This window comes from Myxine glutinosa, chromosome 1 (genome assembly GCF_964187855.1).
Source record: "Myxine glutinosa chromosome 1, kmMyxGlut1.1, whole genome shotgun sequence".
Taxonomy (NCBI): Eukaryota; Metazoa; Chordata; class Myxini; order Myxiniformes; family Myxinidae; genus Myxine; species Myxine glutinosa.
In genome coordinates, this window is record NC_136261.1 from 229,037,306 (window position 1) to 229,059,151 (window position 21,846).

General features: G+C 48.6%; 1 protein-coding gene and 1 pseudogene across 1 annotated transcript in view; both read right to left on the reverse strand.

Annotated features, from left to right (window-relative positions):
* Positions 1-7,533: 7,533 nt before the first annotated feature.
* LOC137419360 (tubulin alpha-1 chain-like) overlaps positions 7,534-21,846 on the reverse strand; it is a 28,087-nt gene continuing 13,774 nt past the window's right edge. The window contains exons 3-4 of the mRNA XM_068105445.2: positions 8,932-9,080; positions 7,534-8,579 (exon numbers count right to left, since the gene is read on the reverse strand). Coding sequence (XP_067961546.1) covers positions 7,608-8,579; positions 8,932-9,080 — 1,121 coding nt within the window. The 3' untranslated portion in view covers positions 7,534-7,607. The remainder of the gene's footprint in view (positions 8,580-8,931; positions 9,081-21,846) is intronic.
* Positions 18,009-19,408, reverse strand: LOC144889955 (18S ribosomal RNA; annotated as a pseudogene).

Consider the following 21,846-nt stretch of genomic DNA (forward strand, 5'->3'; position numbering starts at 1 on the left):
GACGGGCACGATGGGGCGAGGCCGGCCTTGGGAGACGTCGCAGAGCAGGACAGTGTCCGCGCAGGGGATGTCGGCCAGGCGGAGGCCCGTGTCCGCCGCCCGGAGGGCTTGCACCGTGGTGTCGGTGGTTTGGTCCGCCGCCATAAGCGCAAAATCCACGCCCAGGTGGACCGCGTTCGCGCTGGCCCGGGAAAGACAGTCGGCCACGGCGTTGTTTTTGCCGGCGACGTGCCGGATGTCCGTGGTAAACTCCGACACGGCGGAGAGGTGGCGCTGTTGGCGGGCCGACCATGGCTCCGTGACCTTGGCCATGGCGTAAACCAACGGCTTGTGGTCGACGAACGCCGTGAAAGGTCGGCCCTCCAGGAGGTGGCGGAAATGGCGGACGGCCAGGTGTAGACCGAGGAGCTCCCGGTCAAACGTGCTGTATTTGAGCTCGTTCGGCCGGAGCTGCCGGCTGAAAAAAGCGAGTGGCTGCCAAACCCCGTTCACCCATTGCTCATGTACGGCGCCCACCGCGTAGTCGGAGGCATCCGTGGTGAGGGCGATGGGAGCGTTGAGCACCGGGTGAGCGAGCAGTGTTGCGTCGGCGAGGGCCCGCTTTGAGCTTTGGAAGGCCGCATCCATTGCTGCGGACCAGGCGATGTCGTGCTTGGCCGGCTTGCCCCGGAGGGCTTCGTAGAGGGGCCGCATGAGTTGAGCAGCGCGGGGCACGAAGCGGTGATAAAAATTCACCATTCCCAGGAATTCCTGCAGGGCCTTTATGGTGCGGGGACGCGGGAAAGTGGTGATGGCCTCGACCTTGGTTGGCAGCGGCACAGCCCCGTTCTTGGTGATGTGGTGGCCCAAAAAATCAACGGCCGTCGTGCCGAAGTGGCATTTGGCCGGGTTGACGATGAGGCCGTGCTCGCTGAGGCGCCCGAACAGTGTTCGGAGGTGGAGGAGGTGCTCGGCCCGGGACGTGCTGGCGACGAGGATGTCGTCCAGGTAAACGAAAAGGAACGGCAGGTCACGCAGCACGCCGTCCATCAAGCGCTGGAACGCCTGAGCCGCGTTCTTGAGACCAAACGGCATCCGCAAGAACTCGAATAAGCCGAACGGCGTGATGACTGCCGTTTTAGGGACGTCGGCCGCCCTGACAGGTACCTGGTGATATCCCCGTATGAGATCAATTTTCGAAAAAATGACCCGTCCCGCCAGACGGGTGGAGAAGTCTTGGATATGCGGGATCGGGTACCTGTCGGGTGTTGTAGCGTCATTAAGACGGCGGTAGTCGCCACACGGGCGCCATCCACCCCCCGGCTTTGGCACGATGTGCAGTGGCGAGGCCCACGCGCTATCGGAGCGCCGCACGATGCCGAGGTGCTCCAACGCGTCGAATTCGGCCTTCGCAACGGCAAGCTTGGCTGGGTCGAGGCGGCGGGCCCTGGCGTAGACCGGCGGGCCCGTGGTTGGTATGTGGTGCTCGATCCCATGCCGTACTGCGACGGCCGAAAACGTCGGCCGCGTGAGGGCCGGGAACTCCGCGAGCAGGCGAGCAAACTCGTTCGCCGCCGGGACGGCGCATGCCAGCTCGGTCGGCGCGGAGCTGCTTAATGTGCATACCAGGGAGCTGAAGGTTTCAGCGTTGATTAAACGACGCCGTTGGACGTCCACCAGCAGTCCGTGTGCGCAGAGGAAGTCGGCGCCTAGCAGAGCCATGGGCACGTTGGCGGTTACAAACGTCCAAGCAAAGCGTTGGCCGCCGAAGCAGAGGGTGACGTTGCGCGGGCCGAAGGTGCGGATAGTCGATCCGTTGGCCGCAACTAAGGAGGGGCCGCAAACCGCGGATTGCCTGTCCTGGTCAGAGGCGGGCATGACGCTCAGTTGGGCGCCGGTGTCGCACAGGAAGCGCCGTCCGGACGCTTTGTCCGTGATGAACAGTAAGTTGCCCGTGTGACTGTGGCCGGCGCTCATGGCAGGTAATGAACGCCGGCCTGGCCGTTTCCCGACCCGCCGAAGGTGCACGGGGGTCGGCATGTCCGGGCCTTCTGTCCGAACCTGGCATGATAGGAACACCACGCTTGGTCGGGTGGAGGCTTCGGACGTCGTGCTGGACGTGGTCGGCTCGGTATAGCGGCCGCCAATTGCGTCGGCAGTTCGGCCGTCGAACGCGCCGGGTGCTCGGGCGCCATGGATGGTGCATCAGGCGGCGGCGGGTCCCATGTCGCCGCTGCGATGCGCTGTCCCGCGGCGGAGATTTTGTCGGCTTCTCTGGCAAGGGCCCGGGGATCTGTGATCGTCGTGCTTGCCAGGGCGAGGCGTACCGGGTTAGGCAGCAGACGGAGGAACAGCTCCCGGAACAGGAATGCCGGAGAGTGCTCGCCGAGCAGCGAAAGCATGTAGTCCATTCGCTCGGAAGGGCGCGTGTCGCCGAGCTCAGGCAAATCGAGCAGGCGCCGTGCGCGTTCCGCCGCTGGGAGGGCGAAAGCATCGAGGAGAAGCTTCTTAATCGCGCCGTATTTGTCAGCAGCCGGCGGGTGCTCGAGGAGGCTCAAGGCGCGGGCCGCGGTGGCGGAACCAAGCGCCGCCACAACATGGTGGAAGCGGGTGTCGTCCGCGGTGATGCCTCGCAGGGCGAACTGAGAGTCCGCCTGAGCGAACCAAACAGCCGCGTGAGCCTCCCAGAAGGTAGGCAGTTTAAGCGTCACTGCCGTGTCCATGTCGGTAGGTCACCAATGAAGGAGCTGTGGCTCCCACGTCGATCGAAAGAATGGACGCGACAAAAAGCTTGAATTCATCTGAGCTGCTTTATTAGAATCAAACACTCAGGCACTCTGGGAAAAACGTTTTACGGTCGGCAATATATATCTATTCCGCCAGGGGGTTTGCCCAGGCCTGGCGCCAGGGGGCGTGGCCCCGCGGGCCGGCTGCGGCCTGGCAAGCCGAGGGCGAGCCTGCCCGGGCGTCCCGACCGAGGCCTGGCAAGTCGAGCGCGGGCCTGCCCGGGCGTCCTGGACGAGCCCGGCCTGGTGATCGCTCCGCGTCCTTGATAGGTGCAAGGCGATTGTGCAACCCCAGCGGCAGCCGCTACAGCATCAATTTAATTCTCACATACAATACTTATGTAAATACGCTCAATAAATTACAAACTGATCGGTTCAAGCATTTTACTTGTGTAATTATGACGGCATAATGAAGACACCAATGACATCATTCATATACAATTAATTGACCTGTGGGAAAAATTGCACCACCAGACCAGGAATCAAACCCAGGTCATGTATGTTGAACCATACAGGGCTCTGCCATCTGAGCTATGTCGGCAACCTTAACCAAGCATGCAATTTTCCCCACCTATAATTGCCACCTTCCGTCACCGCTTCCGGGGCACTCGCTGCCAACCATCGGAGCACCAACAGCCTGTTCACGGGAGGGAGTGGGAAATCCATGTCTGCAATTAACACCACTTGGGGTGTAGAAACAATTATAATGAATTGACTTGTGGGAAAATTGCATGCTTGGTCAGGGTTGCCCAGCTGGCAGAGCACTTGGGTTCGATTCCTGCTCTGGGCATGAAATTTTCCCACATATGTCACTTAATTATAATCCTGTTCATCTATCTATAATTCCAGCAATCTCTGTGTGTCTGTCTGTGTGTCTGTGTGTCTGTGTGTCTGTGTGTCTGTGACCGCTGTTTCTCGACAACCACGGGTCCGATATACTTGAAACTTGCCAGGTATATTGCTGGGGACCCGAGGATGTGCCTTTTCAAGGTTTCATATTAATCGGACAATTACTTACCGAGATATGTCCAAAAAACGCTTCAACCAATCAGAGAGCAGCGAGCTATCACGTGTGCCGAACGTGGCGATCAGACTCTGCCTCGGACGGCACATTTGACAGCGTATTCATTTATTTCACGTTGGAAAACTATGTTGCCGTTAAACTATGTTTTAAAACGAATTCAAACTGCGATTAAATTAAAACGATTCATCCTAACTGCGATTTGCGAACTTCCGGACAGTGACGACTGTCCGGCAGCACGCTTTCCGGCATCCAATCACAGAACGCTTTGTTGCGTAGGCGTGGCCGATGTGAGACGAGCGGAGCTGAGCGCGTTACGAGCTGACCGCCATTACGGTACGTAATTCGATTTCTTATGCGCATTATTTCTCCCAATTCATTCATCTCCCAATTTCTCCCAATTCAATTCGTATCACTAATAAAAACGAATTTGCGATTCATTCGCTTTCCTGCGCGTTTGTGCACGCGATGGCGATTGCTTTACCAAACTCCGGAAGCCGTTCGCTTTGGACCAAACCATTGCATGTAAATAGAGGGGGGGGATTGTCACCACTCGCAAGCCGTTCGCTTTGGACCAAACCATTTCATGTAAATAGGGGGGGGATATAATTTTAGATATATATATAGTACGGGCATGCCCTAGTCTATCTATAATTCCAGTAATCTCTGTACGTCTGTACGTTTGTTTGTCTGTGACCGCTGTTTCTCGACAACCACGGGTCCGATATACTTTTAACTTGCCAGGTATATTGCTGGGGACCCGAGGATGTGCCTTTTCAAGGTTTCATATTAATCGGACAATTACTTACCGAGCTATGTCCAAAAAACGATTCAACCAATCAGAGAGCAGCGAGCTATCACGTGTGCCGAACGTGGAGGACACACTCTGCCTCGGATGGCACATTTGAGAGCGTATTCATTTATTTCACGTTTGCAAACTATGTTGGCGTTAAACTATGTTTTAAAACTAATAAAACCGAATTTGCGATTCATTCGCTTTCCTGCGCGTTTGTGCACGCGATGGCGATTTCTTTACCAAACTCCGGAAGCCGTTCGCTTTGGACCAAACCATTGCATGTAAATAGAGGGGGGGGATTGTCACCGTACTCGCAAGCCGTTCGCTTTGGACCAAACCATTTCATGTAAATAGAGGGGGGGGATATAATTTTAGATATAGATATAGTACGGGCAATGCCCTAGTTTATATAATTGGCATCAATAGATGTTTTTCTTTGGGAATATTTCACAACGAGCAACGTTTCAATTCTATCCAGTGGTTTTGGAGATATTAGGTGCAAAGTTTTCAGTTTTCCAAGCTGGTGCCTGTGCCGTGACTTGACAGATATATACGGTATATATATATATATATATATATATATATATATATATATATATATATATATATATATATATATATATATATATATATATATATATATATCTCCAAGTCGCAAATCCAATGTTGAAAATGATCAGACCAAAGGTTGCAGAGGAGAAAAAAAAAGAAAAAATTCTGAAAGTTTGCCACCGTTGATGCACCATCTTTTTCACCAACTCGGAACAATGTGACCGTTTGAATCCTTTATGACTTAGAACAGGCTTTATTGGTTCACGAGTTATCAGAGTGACCACTATATTCGTCATGTGTGTGTGTCCGCAGCATAACTACCCGATGATATCCGATCTTGATGAAACTTGGGTGGGAGGTTATCATGATCTAGTTGTCCTGCCTAAAGTGGGCGCATTGCGCTCATTGTGGGCGGAGCCACGCCCGAAAAAGATGTCTTTTTAGGGGGTAATCGATTTCAAGCAACATCTTCTCCGAGTGGTTTGGTGGAATCTTACGGGGGGTTTCGATATTTGGTTCGGCCAATGTAATGTGTCTAGCCCCACCGAGCTCAATTTTTCATTTTCACCCCAAGGTCAAGAAATTTAGAAAAGTCAATTTTGATGGTTTTATTACATTGTTCGCTTCCTGATAGGGTGAAATGTCGTGCATGATCTGATATCACATACATCATGAAATACAAGTTTTCCAACAAATTTCAGAATCTTAAACCTTTGAAGAAAAACGTCAAATTTTCAAAGTCGTCGGAATCGAACCGAATTTTCAGTATTGTGTAGCTAACTAACCTCATAACTGATTATACATTTTCTATCTCATTTCAAGGTCAACTAGAACGCCACTCAGTAGAGCGCACACTCCCGCCGTGGGTTTCGTTGGAATAATACGTTTTGTTTAACATCCTCTCCCCAAAACAATAAATGAAAAAGAAAGTAGGCCCTAACTGTCAGAGAATTTATTTTGATAGATCTCGGAATTAGAGGAGAAAAACATAATTTAAGAATAAAAGCTTTAATGCAGTAAAACAAACAAAATCTTTCCCAAAAATAATTCCTGGATCAGGAATAATATCCTGAGCTTCACCCAAAACTAATCAATTCTTCCTTATCCCAAGGGCAATCATCCCACCAACTTTCATCCAAATCCGTTCAGAACTTTTCCAGATATCTGGTTCAAACACACAGACGGACACGATTGAATGCATTAATCCCTGGCGGGAGTAATAACCTTCGTTTTGACATTTCCGGGCCTGGCCTGTCTTGGTTATAGTCCGTCTTTTCTCATTGAATACTGCTCGCTCGTGAACCATCGTCGTCTGACTTGTTTAAAGAATAATAATAACAAAGCAATGCGACTGTCACCAAATAGCCTCTGCCCATGACAATGGTTAGATTGCCCCATTTGCTGTCCTAAAAAAAAAAAAAAAAAAAAAGTTTCGTTTCAATTCCTCCAGCTGTTTTGAAGTACCACAGGACAGGTTTCACAATCGGTGAAGCGATTAAGGGCTTTTTTATATTGGCTTTCAAGCTAATATGGCTGCCAAACCATGTGACAAAAATGTACATGACATATATGGAGAGGGGTATCACTTTCGTGAATTTGTGTTGATCGATAAGGTTTTTGTTTTTTTTCATCCAAGATGGCTGCCAAACATGACCTACGATGTCATAATTTCCAAACTATATGCAACAATGGTGTTCGATGCAATTTGTAAAATTTTGCATAGATAGGGTAAGCGGTTTCATATATAATCATTTAAAATTTTCCTTCAATCCAATATGGCTGCCAAACCATGTGACCCATGTCATAAATTTTATATTTCAATACAAATGAGCCAGAGATCATGTGCATGCAATTTGATTTTTATGACAGAATTAGGTTAAAACATTTATGGCTGGAATACCACTTCACCAATATCATTGTCGTGTGTTTGTTCCCCATTGGGAGTACCTGAAAATGTGCCAAGTTTCAAATTTTTCCAATCAGCAGTTTCAGAGAAATATTTAATTATTTGCATTTAATCGGAGATGGCTGCCATATCATGTGACCTATGATGTCACAATTATCATAAAAACATTCTGCATGGGTGTTACTCCTATCCTGAAAGTTTCTCAATCGGACATGTGGTTGCTGAGAACGAGGTTTAGCCTGTACGGACAACCTGAAAACAATGCCTCCAGCCACCTTCAGGGGTGGAGGTATAAAAAATAAAAATGTCCTTATTCTCTGCACACACTGGACACATGTACAATTTGCCAAATTACTGCTAAACTGCAGATTGTGTCAATGTGTTCAAAACAAAAAATTGAAACAAAGTAGTTCCTCGATCATACACTGACAGTGAATCAAAGGCTCAAATCCACTTGACTTCGTTAATAAGAAAATTAACAAATGCAAGGAAACTCATTGCAGCAACATTTATTTTCAATCAGCTCGACAAGAAAAACATCTGGGGAATTTTTTTTTCTTTGCCATTTCAATACTCTTCCACTTCCTCATCCCCCAAGGAATCAATTGCAACCTCTTCATAATCCTTCTCCAAGGCAGCAAGATCTTCACGAGCTTCGGAGAACTCACCCTCCTCCATGCCCTCACCGACATACCAATGGACGAAAGCACGCTTGGCATACATCAGGTCAAACTTGCGATCAAGACGAGCCCAAGCTTCAGCAATTGCTGTGGTGTTGCTGAGCATGCAAACAGCACGCTCGACCTTGGCAAGGTCACCCCCTGGCACCACAGTAGATGGTTGGTAATTGATGCCAACTTTGAATCCAGTGGGGCACCAATCAACAAACTGGATCGAACGCTTCGTCTTGATGGTAGCAATGGCAGCATTCACATCCTTTGGAGTGACATCACCACGGTAGAGCATGCAACATGCCATGTACTTTCCATGACGAGGATCACACTTAACCATCTGGTTTGCTGGTTCAAAGCAAGCATTGGTAATATCAGCCACAGACAACTGCTCATGGTATGCTTTCTCAGCTGAAATCACAGGTGCATAGGTCGTTAATGGGAAATGAATGCGAGGGTAAGGCACAAGGTTGGTTTGGAACTCGGTCAAATCAACATTCAGAGCACCATAAAAACGCAAAGAGGCAGTGATGGAAGAAACTACCTGCCCGATGAGGCGGTTCAGGTTGGTGTAGGATGGCCGCTCAATGTCCAGGTTTCTGCGACAGATGTCAAAAATGGCCTCGTTGTCCACCATGAAAGCACAGTCAGAATGCTCCAATGTAGTATGGGTCGTCAAAACAGAGTTGTAGGGCTCCACTACGGCAGTTGATATTTGAGGAGCAGGATAGATGGAAAATTCTAGCTTTGACTTCTTGCCAAAGTCGACAGACAAGCGCTCCATGAGAAGAGATGCGAAACCAGAACCCGTACCTCCACCAAATGAACGAAAAAAGAGGAATCCCTGCAGACCTGTGCACTGTTCTGCCTGTCAAACGAGAAAGTAAATGGGGAAACACCAAGGTTTAAAGATGTAAACAGTAATTTAAAAAAATTAACTTTTGAAACATTTGTTGCTGGACCCTCCATTTTGCCAGGTATCTTAAAGATTTTGCAACCAAAAATACACAATTTGTTTGCCACTTTGAAGTATCCAATTTGAGCAGTGCATCATTGTAGCTCAAACCAAAATGCTACCAGCCATGAGTTTTATCATAAACCATAAACCATTTGTTTAGTGCTGAGAGCTACTGAATGATTGGGTTCACTTTAGAAATCCTGCAGGGGCACAACGTACGTCTTGATGCACATTCAAAATAAATGAAAAAATGCCAAGATACCAATTTCCGAACTCGATCCACAACCGGGTCCAGGATCTCCTTCCCAACGGTGTAGTGGCCACGAGCATAGTTGTTTGCAGCATCCTCTTTGCCAGTTATCAGCTGCTCAGGATGGAAGAGCTGTCGGTAAGGGCCTGTGCGCACCTGATCTGGAACATCAATGGAGGGGAGGGGGTGGAGTGGTTGGTGAATTGTGGAAATTTAGAAATCAGTCAAAACAAAGTATTTTAAAGCCTTTGCTACACCATTTATTCATCTCGACAGCGCAATCAAATTAAATTTTTTGTGCAATCAGGGGTTCAGTTTACAAACATTTTAAAGGGGAACCCAAACTCAGACCATCGACGCTCAGACTACCTCAACCCTTGATCCCCTACAAAATGCCTTTTTTGATTCACGATTTAAAAAGTGGGTAAATTTGGGATAAAAATTCGAATTCACCTTAGCCGTGACCGAGTGAAAGCAACCACCACTTCCGTATTGTCTACAGAGATCAACAAACGATTTAACAAACAGCAATTTTATATATACTGTATATATATATATATATATATTTTAAATAAACAAATATGGCTCATCGATTTATCATTGACGATGATCGCCAAGTAGGGCAGATTTATCAAATCAATTGTTCATTTTGTGATAAAAGCATGAAATTTTGCAGAGATACTTGAATATATGCTGAACAAATCTAGATTATGGAGGCAAAGCACAAATCCTCCAAGGCGGCCATGTCACAAAACAAGTATGTGAATTTGATTAGATCTCGTCAAAGCTCTTTTGAAAATTGTTTATATCGAGGTAGAATCTGCTCTTTATTATTGTTACTGACAAAACAGATATAGTTAAAATTGTTTCTTACAATTATTATTTTTAACAAATAACTAGTACAACTCAGAAAGTTAACTTTAAAATTTTATTATTCATTAACCTGAAAGTTAGACTTTGACTCTGGCGATACCAAATTGTCAATGCCGAAAACTCCATCAAACACACATAAAGCTGTGATGGAATTGCAACGTTTTTGCAGGTGCATCGCTTCACAATCTTTTGCACTTGGACACCAGCTCTTTGCAGGTCATGGCTGCCTCGGGTAGAGTTGTCCAATGTGGGTAATACAGGCCATCAGTTTTGGTCCAACTCCAGTCGGTGGGTAATGGAAGCTCGAGCTTCGGTAGCAGTATCTGTCCCCAAATATGACCTCCTTGGTAGATCGCCCTATTGACATGTTCCTCTAGAGCCACCCTTGTTGGCAGAATCAACTGCACGTTGTTCCTCTTGGCAAAATTTTCCGAGCTTTATTTATGTCATAAGTAGTACTTGTACAGTCACATGAAAGGATGACAAACCTTTCAATGTAGGACATGACATCCTCTGGTAGGCTGCATGGGGCCACGGATGCCTTTAGTGCAGCTGTCAATTTTGGGAACCCAGACCAGATTGCCCAAGCAGTTTTCTTACCATTCCCAGAAAAGCTGGAGACAGTGTCACACCCTGTCAGTGCGTGAAACATGACCAATGCCCGGGCCCTCTGGTCCAAGCCCAGCTGCCATTTCATGGGCTGCTAAGTACCGGAAGTTCTTTCCAGTCCCGAATGCCAACCATAATTTGTCTCCAGACTGCAGCTTCTGTATCAGACACGGCCAACACCACTACATCAGTATCAAGTCGGATCAGGATCGTGCGGTGGCCATGGTTTGCAGCATGCAACTGTCTGCTTCCTCATGATTGCATGGAACAATTGATATCAGATCTTCGAGTGGTGGTCTCCTGAGAACTCCCTCTCCATCAGTGATGACAAGTTGTTTGCCCTCTTCATTGAACCACTTGACAGCACCTGACAAAAACTTGAACAGCTGTTTTGTTGCAATCCATTCGAAGGAAGCGTTGCCAGTTTCCTGGCATGGGTGCTGTGGCTACCACGTGTCTACTTGGTCCTGTCCCATATTTCATTCTAGTTGCGCCTCAAAGAATCCTTGGTGTATATGTCCCACACAAGATCAAGGCATGATACATTCTGCAACTTTCTGGACAGATATGGTATGAAGATTTGGTTAGCATATGCATCAAACGTTTTGGTAACAGCTGGCTTCAACATCTGGATGATGGCTGCCCCATCAAAAATGACAGGTTGCAGAAGAAGCATCGGATTGGGCCTCAGCAAGGTCTTCCAAGCAAGCAAGGTCACTTGGCACCAAGATGGATGCTCCCTCCATCAGTGCTGGAGGGTACGCTTGGTTCTCAGGGCTGAAGAAGTCTTCAAGATTTCCACCCCGTGTCTGGCAACCAATGTACAAACGTGAGAATAGTCCATTAGTCCAACGTCATTCTTTGGAGAGGCCAGTTGCTGTGTCCCTTTGCTTGGTCTTCGAGCTGGTTTTGAAACTGCTTCAATTTGTTTCAAGAAAGGGTATCTTGAATTGGTTTAGTCCGTTCCATCAGACACTCTTGTGAAGGTTTCAAAATGCTCCTGCCTGATCTCATTCACTTTTCTGAGCTTCGACTGCTGCAGGACCTGCAACTTCCTTTGTGTCCAGCACAACAAGGTCCTGGGTTTCTTCCTCAAAGCAGTTGCCAAGGTCTTCCCTCACACTAACAAGGGAGCAAACATGGTTGATGAATGCAGTCTGCACATTGGCTCTTGTCATGGTGACGTGCATTTTCTTTTGTTTGTGTAAGAGTCCATGAAATTCTTCTATGGCTTTGGAAATCTCGGGTCCAGCTACCATCCAACGTCAAAGGGCACTTAGATTGTCAGTCAGGCCAACAGCACCTCCATCGCCTTTGATGGCATTGTTCTGTTCGTTTGCCTGGTCGATGGGAATTGAGGAGAATACCTTGTCTTCTGCACTGTGAAGTTTCCAGCTTTGAATTGTTTTAACACATCTGGGTGCATCGTTTCAGGTTCGGCCATGTCTCAGGTGAACAGGGACCCACCTGGCATAGTTGGTATGGTCCAGGGCATAAAACAAAGGAACAAGCATAGTTTAGAGCTTCTACATACATCGTCAACGATGCCTGTTGCAGGGAACGCACAAAGATGAGTAGCAGCAGTTTTAGTTCAAATACAGTTGTGCAGTACTTAAACCGAGGGCAAGCATGTTCCCTTTTGTGACACCAGTCTTCGAAGTCATTTTTATCTTCATCATCCACTGGGTTTATCTGATGGTTGCAATCAAAGGCTCATCTTTGTAGGATGTACAAGGCAGTTGCCGTGACCTGGTGAGCTCGTCTTGTGCACGCAACGTGTACCAATTGCAAGAAAGAATCAGCTGTTCCCAGTCTTGCAATCTCAGCTTGCACCCAACCACTTGCTTTCAACCAGTCGCCTAATGTCTTAATGACTGCCAACTATGTGGAGACCACCTAACATCACCGCTAGTTTGGCTTCGCCATAGTTTTCAGGCCACTTCCACTGAATCTGCTTAGCCAAAGCAAACAAAGGTTGGTCAAAGGTGACAACAGGCATCTGCCCCGAATTGAGATGATCAACCGCATTCTTCACAACATCCATAGAGTGTTTGATCAAAGCTACTGTGTGTGCACTCATGAAAGAGTGGGGGCAGAGAAGTTGGACAAATTGTGCAAACTTCTGGTGGCTGATTGGAGGCAAGAAAGGCAGCCCAATATGTGTTCTCATTTGTGCTAGATCTGTCTTCAATGACCTGCCTTGTATGTTCTAACCACACGTATTCATCCTCTTTCTCCCTTTGAAAACCATCTCTTTTCAGGGACATAACATTAGAAGGGGGAATAGATGAAATGCTACCAGTCACAAGGGGTACATCGGTGTAGAAGTGCGGCAATTCACAGATAGTCTTCTTGTTGAGCGCCCCCTTTGATCCTCTATTACGTTTTGATCAACGGCAGTGCTTCGATCAATTCCATCGCCAGGAAAATTTGGATGCTGTATCAGGGATAGCAGTACCGTGGAATGAGTCTCTTGCTGTTGAGGCACGACAACAACAACAGGCATTTTAAGGCCATTTTCCCTGCAAGAGCAGGGGTTAGCCTTGCGGTCCCCATGACAATCTGCTCCTTTTTTGCCCTATTTTCTGCATCTCCCCTTAAACCCCTTGCCTGCATTTCTTCTTCGACCATCTTTAGCCAAGTATCTCGTCTTCCCCGTCCTCTACTTCCTTCTACATTCATTTCCATCACTCTTCTCAACCAGTCACTTTCATCCCTCAACACATGACCAAACCATCTCAAATGGTTTCTCTTCACAGCATCAATCACAGGCTCTATTCCCATCATCTTTCACAATTTGTCTGTCTGTCTCTGTCTCTCTATATATATACTCCACACATCTTCCGAACCATTCGCATTTCCACCCTTTCCAGCCTCGTTGCTGCTCTACGTCCATTACCCATGTCTCGCTCCCATAAATCACAACACTTCTCACACATGCAGCATACACCTTTCCCTTCAGCTTCAACGACACTCCCCCCCTCCTCAGCACGCCACTCAGTTCCCGAAACTTCTTCCATGCACATCACTTGAGCAACTTTTGCTGAGTCTGATCCACCTTCGCCATTCAGCATGTCTCCGAGGCAACAAAATGTTTTCACACCTTCCAGCTTCACGCCATCTCCAAGATCCAACTCAACATTTACTCCATCTGCAGCTCCCTCTGCACACCTTACACTTGAATGTAGCTGCCACACTGGTTAATGACCCTCAAACCACTACATTTTTGATGAACCCACTCAGTGCACATTGTACATTGAATGGAATTCACTCTGACACCCTTCCTGCACACAGCACACGGCCACTTCCCAGTTCTTCACACCTCACCACATGCTTTACCACTTGCCACCACCTTCATTTTTGCGATATTCACCTTCAGACCTTTTGTCTCCATACATTCCTTCCACTTATTCATCTTCTCCTTCAGTCCATCCATACTTTCTGCAATCAACACCAGATCATCTGCATACAACAACTCCCACAGTAAACCCTCCTTTACATTGAGCCAGCACCTCCATCACAGCTACAAATAGTGAACTTAGTACCGACCCCCTAATGCACTCCCACCTTCACCTCAAACTCACCACTGTTCCCCTCCTTCGTACATTGCCATCAGGACTCTGATCAATCATTCCTCCTCTCCTAACTTCCTCAATGCCCATGTCACTACATCACGTGGAACCCCATCAAATGCTTTCTCCAGATCAACCCAAGGAAACTTCCTCTTCTCCATGTACTTCTTCTGCAACTGCCTCAATAAAAAGTGAGTGTCATTCCTCTTCCTGGCATAAATCCAAACTGCATTTCGTCAATCTTCACATTCTTCCTTATCCTCTCTCCAACACCTTAATTCCATGCTGCAATAACTTTATTGCTCGATACGAGCCACAGTCCAGAGGGTCACCTTTCCCCTTGTATAGAGGGACGAGGGTACTCAGTTCCCAATCCACTGGAATGCGGCCTTCTTTCACCACCAGATTACAGATCTCATTCTCTTCACACCCCAATTTCCCACCGTCTTCAACATATCTCCCACATCTCCAGTCAGCCCTCCCGCTTTTCTACTCTTCATTGCTTTATCGCTTCAACTTCCTTCTCGGTTATCTTCTCTGCCTGTCCTAAAACTGGGTTACTCTCTATGTCGCCATCACATTCATTCTCTGCATTCAACAGTATTTCCATACATCTCTTCCATCTTCCTTTAATTCCATCTGGGTCCACAACAACTTGTCCCACTTCATAATCCTTCAAGCAACTCACCCCCATCACATCACACCTTTTGCTATCTGCCTTGCAATCCTGAATACCGCTGTCTGACCCTCTTCCAAATACAAGCCGGTTTCCTTCGTGGCAGGTCAACACTGGACCAGGTAACATTACTCACACAAGATATCGAAGACAGCTTCCAGGACAATGAGAAAGCTGGCATAATGTTCCTGGACCTGACAGCTGCATACGACACCGTTTGGCACCGTGGACTCCACCTGAGGTTGCTGAGGACAATCCCAGACCGGCATATGGTGAACTTCATCATGGAGATGCTGTCAAACCGCAGCTGCATCCTACAGACCAGCGATGGCCAGCGAAGCAGGCTCAGAAGACTGAGGAATGGTGTCCTGCAGGGTTCTGTTCTCTCGCTGATGCTGTTTTACATCTACATCTATGACCTGCCGGATACAACATCCAGAAAGTACGGTTACGCGGACGACCTGGCCATCATGCTGCGACGACCAACATGTAAGGCGATGGAAAACGGTATCAACCAAGCCATGGGCACCTTGGTAGCCTACCTCCGGAGGTGGCGTTTACAGCTCAGCATTGGTAAGACAGTCAGCGGCATACCATCTTAACAGAGAAGCAAAAAGGGAACTGGACATGTTCGTTGACAACAAATGCCTAGAGTTCCAGCAAGCCCCAAAGTACCTCAGTGTATGCCTAGATCAGATACTGTCCTTCAAGCAACACCTAGAAGAAGTTAAGGCCAAGGTGACATCAAGTGTCCCTTATCCGACGTCTCGCTGGTACGACCTGGGGAGCCTCCGCCAAGACCCTACGAATATCCACGCAAACCCTGGTCTTCTCTGCAGCCGAATACTGTGCCCCAGCCTGGAGCAGAAGCCCACACGTGAGAAAGGTTGATGTTGCCATTAACAACGCCCTCCGCATTGTAGCTGGTTGCTTGAAGCCCACCCCATCATTCCATCTGCCAGTCCTAGCGGGAATTGCCCCGGCCGGCCTCAGACGGGAGGCTGCTACCCTCGCCCTGGCAAGGAATGCCCAGAAACATGACTGGCACATCCTGCAACAACACCACAACGATAGTGGCATCTCCAAGCAGACAAGTCCCGCCATCCCTACAACAAGGCGGCACAGGAGATGCTCAGTTCTATCCCTGAGGACCTGTCTAGAAGCACATGGCTGGCGGCATCTTGGAAGCAGGTGTGGGAAACGGCCGGGCCCACCCGAATCCACCGCTACATCTGGGACCCAGGAGGTGGCGTCATAGGAGAAGACCTACCACGCCTGCAATGGACCTTGCTGAACCATCTGCGTATGGGGGTCGCCCGCTTCAAATCATCGCTGAAGATGTGGGGCCTGGCAGACAGCACCACGTGTGAGTGCGGCGAGGCTGAGCAGACTGCCGAACACATAATTACCACCTGCCCCCTATACAGACCACCCTCAAAAGCCAGCCTCTTCGACGTAGGACCAGAGACGAGGGCATGGCTGCACAACTGAGCTGGCCATCTGATACACGACAGAAGCAGAAGAAGAAAATATATATAAAGCTTTATGTAGTTTAATTCACATGAAGTGAATGACTTTACATGTAATTGGGAGAATCTTGGCGTCGGAGTCTCGAAGAACATATCTTCCTTATGAAGGAGATTTTAATATGAATTCCTTAATCAGCGGGATATCCCTCTGCTCAATATTTCACTCGACCAATCACATTGTATCCCTCGATCCTTGCTCCCCCCCACCTACACTTTGCCTAACCAATCCTACTGCTCTCCTCTTCACTCCTCCTCCTCCACTTGCACCTCCCTTCTCAACTTGTATAAAGATCAGGACTGATGTCGAAATAGCAGGACTTGGCCATTACAGAACCCTCCATTTCTTTATTTTCAGCCATTCCTTGGTGGATTTACTGGTATGTTTAGGGTCATTGTCATGTTGCAAGGTCTACCTTCGGTTGAGCTTCAACTTTCCGACAGATGGCCTCACATTATCCTCAAGCACCCTCTGGTACAATGAAGAATTCATAGTTGATTCTATGATGGTGAGCTGCCCAGGCCCTGATGCAGCAAAGCTGCACCAAACCATAATATTTCCACCACCATGCTTTACAGTTGGTATCAGGTTCTTGTGGTCAAATGCTGTCTGGTTTTCGCCAAACATGTCTTCTGGTACTGTGGCCAAATAGCTCTACCTTTGACTCATCTATCCAGAGCACATTGTTCCAGAAGTGCTGGTCCCTTGCGGAGGTGTTCATTGGCAAACTTTAGTCTTGCCCTGATGCTCTTTCTGGACAGCAAAGGTTTCCTCCTGGCACACCTCCCACGTAGATCAAATTTGTGCAGCCTCTTTCTAATGGTAGACTCGTGCACTTTGACATCAACAGTGGCAAGAGCTACCCGTAGGTCCCATGATGACATTCTGGGGTTCTTAGACTTCTTTCAGCATCTTGCGGTCTGCTCTCGGGCTGAACTTGCTGGGGCGGCCTGGCCTGACCAAGTTGGCAGTTTGGAATCTTCTCCACTTGTAGATGATCTTCGACAGTCGAATGATTGATTTCAAATTGTTTGGAGATCTTTTTAAATCCCTTCCCAGACTCATATGCATCGATAACCTTCTTTTTGAAGGCCTCAGAGCTCTTTTGATCTAGGCATGGTGATGCTGCACACTTCAACAAAGAGCAAACCAAACTAAATGTCTGAGGTTTAAATAAGACAGGTTCCTCCAAGATCCTCTAAGGATGTTCTAATCATTTGCATCTGAGCTGGTGCACCTGATTCTAATTTTCGGTATTTGAAGTAGTGATAAATGTAGGGGTGTACTTTTTCCACATGCGAAATTTGCATTTATGTTTATTTAAATTATACAATGGACTACAAAATGTAAATGTTTCATGATAATTGTTATATTATATCACCTTTATCTATCAGTATTGTTGAAATGAAGATCAAATAGCTGTATGTTGAAATATGTTGAAAAAGTCAAAACTTTACATGGGGTGCATTTACTTTTTCACGCGACTGTACATCAAAACTTATGACTTTTACTTCCTCTAGACCAATGGTTCCCAACCTGTGGTACGCGTAGCACTAGTGGTACGCGAGGGCCTTCCAGGTGGTTCGCGACTCAACCTTTAAAAAAATGATTTGGCCTGATAATTTTTTTATTTCTGATTTCTGATATATTTCATGATTTCCGATGTGCTGTGAGCAAAGTTATGCCCCGCATCGACCAGGTGGTGGAGAAGAAACAGATGCAGCCCTCGCATTAAATTGAAATAAGCCTGATATCTTATCGAATTGAGTTTTTCTGGAACCAGGTGGTACGCGGATTGAGTTTTTCTGGAACCAGGTGGTACGCGGCGACGGTACGGGACCTCCAAGTGGTACTCGATCAGAAAACGGTTGGGAATCGATGCTCTAGACAGTCAAGTTCGCTCATCTTTATGGCACACGGGCACAAGCTGAGAACGGCCGGCCTGTGCGGGGGCTGATCCGAGGATCTCACCAAACCGTCCGATAGTAGCGACGGGCAGTGTGTACAAAGGGCAGGGACTCAACGCGAGCTGATGACTCGTGCTTATTGGGAATTCCTTGTTTGTGGGACACTGTCAAGCCCCATTCACCATCACGGACAGGGCTCAGCAATTTACCCGAGCCTGATGGCGAAGGGCAAGGTACACGCTGGCCCGTCCAGTGCAGCGTGCATGCGGCCCCGGACATCACAGACCTGTTATTGCTCCATCTCGCACAGCTTGAAGCCGCTCGCCCCTCTAAGAAGTTAGTCCGCCGGCCACACCAGGGTCGCGGAACTTGTTAGCGTGTCGGAGTCTCGCTCATCGGAATCAACCAGACGGAGCTCCACCAACTAAGAACGGCCATGCACCGCCACCCCCAGAATCGTGAAAGAGCTCAGTCTGTCAATCCTTCTCCGGCCCAGGTGAGCTTTCCCATGTTGTCAAATTGAGCCGCAGGCTCCACTCCTGGTGGTGTCCTTCCGTCAATTATTTTAAGTTTCAGCTTTGCAACCATACTCCCCCCGGAACCAAGAAACTCCTGGTTTCCCTCATGGTTGCCAGACGGGTCATGCCATTCAACGCCACCCGATCGCCGGTCGGCATAATTTACCGTCGAAACTAGGGCGGTATCTGATCGCCTTCGAGCCTCCGACCTTCGTTCTTGATTAAGGAAAACATTCTTGGCAAATGCTTTCGCTTTAGTCCATCTTGCGCCGGTCCCAGAATTTCACCTCTTGCGGCGCAGTACGATTGTCCCCGGCAGTCCCTCTCAATCATGACCTCCGTCCCGCAAAACCAACAAAATAGGACTGAGGCCCTATTCTATTATTCCCAGCTGTGGTGTCAGGCTCTACTGACCCGCTGAGCACTCCAGTTTCCTCAAGGTGAACACTTCAGCCCACAATGGACACTCATCCAAGAGCGTCCGCAGGGCTCCAACAGTCTCGCCGCCGGGGACGGGTGGGGAGAGGAAGCGCGCCTTGCGACGCGTCCGCCCCCGCGATCCCCGGCATGATTTCCAAATACGAGCTTTTTAACTGCAACAGCTTATGCTGTTGGAGCTGGAATTACTGCGGCTGCTGGCACCAGACTTGCCCTCCAATGGATCCTCGCACATGGGTTTAAGGTGCACCCATTCCGATATCAGCACCTCGGCCGAGGCCTGCAGGTATTTTTCGTCACCGATGGACCAAAATGTTGGATCTCAGATATACAGCCCGGGGGTTGTAGATAGACTACCGGAGGCAGAGATTGCTGGGCCTCAAAACCACGACCGGTCTGTTGCAGGTAGGCCACCGACGGGCAAGACGAACTCGATAACCCGCGTATGGTCGGTACCCCAACCTTGGTTTGAAGGTAGCCGGCGCCGACCTGATAGCCATGCAATGCGTCCGAATGGCTGCGCTGCAGTTGTGCCGGTAGTGTTGCCGACAGGTGCAAATCCACCTTGGATTGCGAGCGGACCACTGTGGCCATTTCTGAACGAGGCAGCAGCAGGAGGAGGATCCAAACATCCGTGGATAATGTGGTGGTCCATTTGAGAAGCGGCCAAGAACGAACGGCCGGCAGTCGACACTTCGGCACCACCTCCCGCTAGGACGCTGGCAAAATGAGAAGGGCCACGGCCCTCCATGGCACCGCACACATCATGGGGGGATTTGATGCAAGTGGCCTGCTCCACTTCGGCCTGTGAAGGAGTTGGGCTCCGTGATGAGACTAAGGGCAAGACCGGACAGCTGACGATATTGTGCACCCACGAGTACTGCTTCTCCATACTTCCCACGGAAGTCGTTGAAGCTTTTATTTCCTGAAGCCAGTATACTGTGACCACTCGGCATCATTTGTACACCCCCACGATGGGACTGTGGGGATGGCAGGCCAGCCAACTTGCTTCCGGCTTCTTTCCCCAATGGGTTAGTCCCACGGAGAGGATTTCATCTCAGGTTTGCCGTCAGGTGTACCAGAATGACATGACTCCATCATGCAGGCCAGCTGAAGACTGATAAAACTTCCCCGAAACCGGAGTATCATCTCCTAACTATTTGTCATGACAACCACCTGGGGGTGTCCTGACGACCACCTCGGGTCCTGCCATCCACGTGCCACCCTGCCCATATGCCAACATCCCATGCTCATTTTCAGTGCCCCCGCCCCCATTGCGAGTTCCACATGTCTAGGCGTGATGTTCCAATGTGCAGTTCAACATGAGGTATGCTTGATCGAGAAGAGCCCCCCGCAGCACCCATAGAAGTATATAAATGTCCCAGAGAAATAAGAGGTAGTGGATGTTAGGACACTGGCAACTACACCACATTGTGTTGAGCTGGGGTCGTTTGGCCGCAAGTATGCTGCAACAGGCACTGAAGGTGAAGCTTTGGAAAAAGAAGGTGACAGCCCACTGGAAATTCGTGGGGAATGTGGCTCCAGCTTGGAGGCCTTTGCCCGAGTCATTGTAATGACTGAAGCTTGTTCTGCTGAGCGACGTCCTGGAAGAATGGAACATGGAAAAGCTCACTTTGAGGCTGCTAGGTGATTTGCTTTTAAGGGTTGGATGTTCCTCTGGCTTTTGAAGGATCACGTGGGGAGAAAAATGTGGAAGATGGTGTGTAGAACCTGAGGCTGCCGACTTGTAAGACAAGGAGACTTGATATCTGACAACTTCCCAATGGATTTGGGAACTGAAGGGATAACTGCAGTTGACAGAGTACCCACAGTATCATTGTCAAGAGTATTGGCAGCTGGTATCTGACCGATTGGAGCACTCGCACGAAGAGGACCTTCTGCTTTCTGACCAGAGTGGCTAAGCAAGACCACAGTGCCTTCTGATGTTTTTACTCAGAGCCTTGCCCCAGATACTGCTGGTCCTGCTTCAGTGGTTCTAGTATTGTTAAATGGCATGAATGGCATTCCTGCTGGGAACGTACGACCTGCAGATGCCATTGTTTGATGCCCGAGAGTAGATGTCGAAGGATATGTGTGGGTAGGAGCAACTGCTGAGGTCGCAATTTCATTGGGAGACAGCAACGGTATATGGTGGAATGACTCCACTTGTGCCTTTCATGAAAGCTTGCTTGAAACATTGCTTTGGAAGTGAAATACTTGCAGGAAGTGAATGACTCAGGTCTTACTGCTGTGGTGCACAAAAGCGCACTGGTGGACATATTACAGAATGAGGTGAAGACGCTGGCCGCCTTTCATAACCAGCTGGAACTACCTCAACATGACGGACGTGAAGCCTCCACCAGTCGGGTTACTTCGCAGGATCGTGTATAAGTTTCAGGTAAAGAAGATCGTTTGCTATCAGCAGAATCCAAGGTAATAGGATGAGTATCCTGAACCTGGGAAGAAAGCAGTGGCTAAACTAAAGCACTCGTAACAACAGTGGAGGTCACAGTGGAATGCACTCCACTTCCTGCAGGAACACTTTGGTTCCATGAGAATCTTGCGCAGCGTGCTCGAATTCGGATCTAGGTCTGAAGCCTTTGTATCTGGTGGGGGAGCTGCTGGAGGTGGTGTTGATCGTAGAGCAGTCAATTCATCTGGCTGTGAAGTCAGGGGCATAGCCCCACCAATTCCTGGCACACCAGCTGAAAACTTGTGGTGGTCCCCCTGCTACAACAGGCTGCAAGAGTGACCGAGGCTTATAAAAGATGGATCACTTGCAAAGTCTGGAGGAAGTGAAAGTGGTG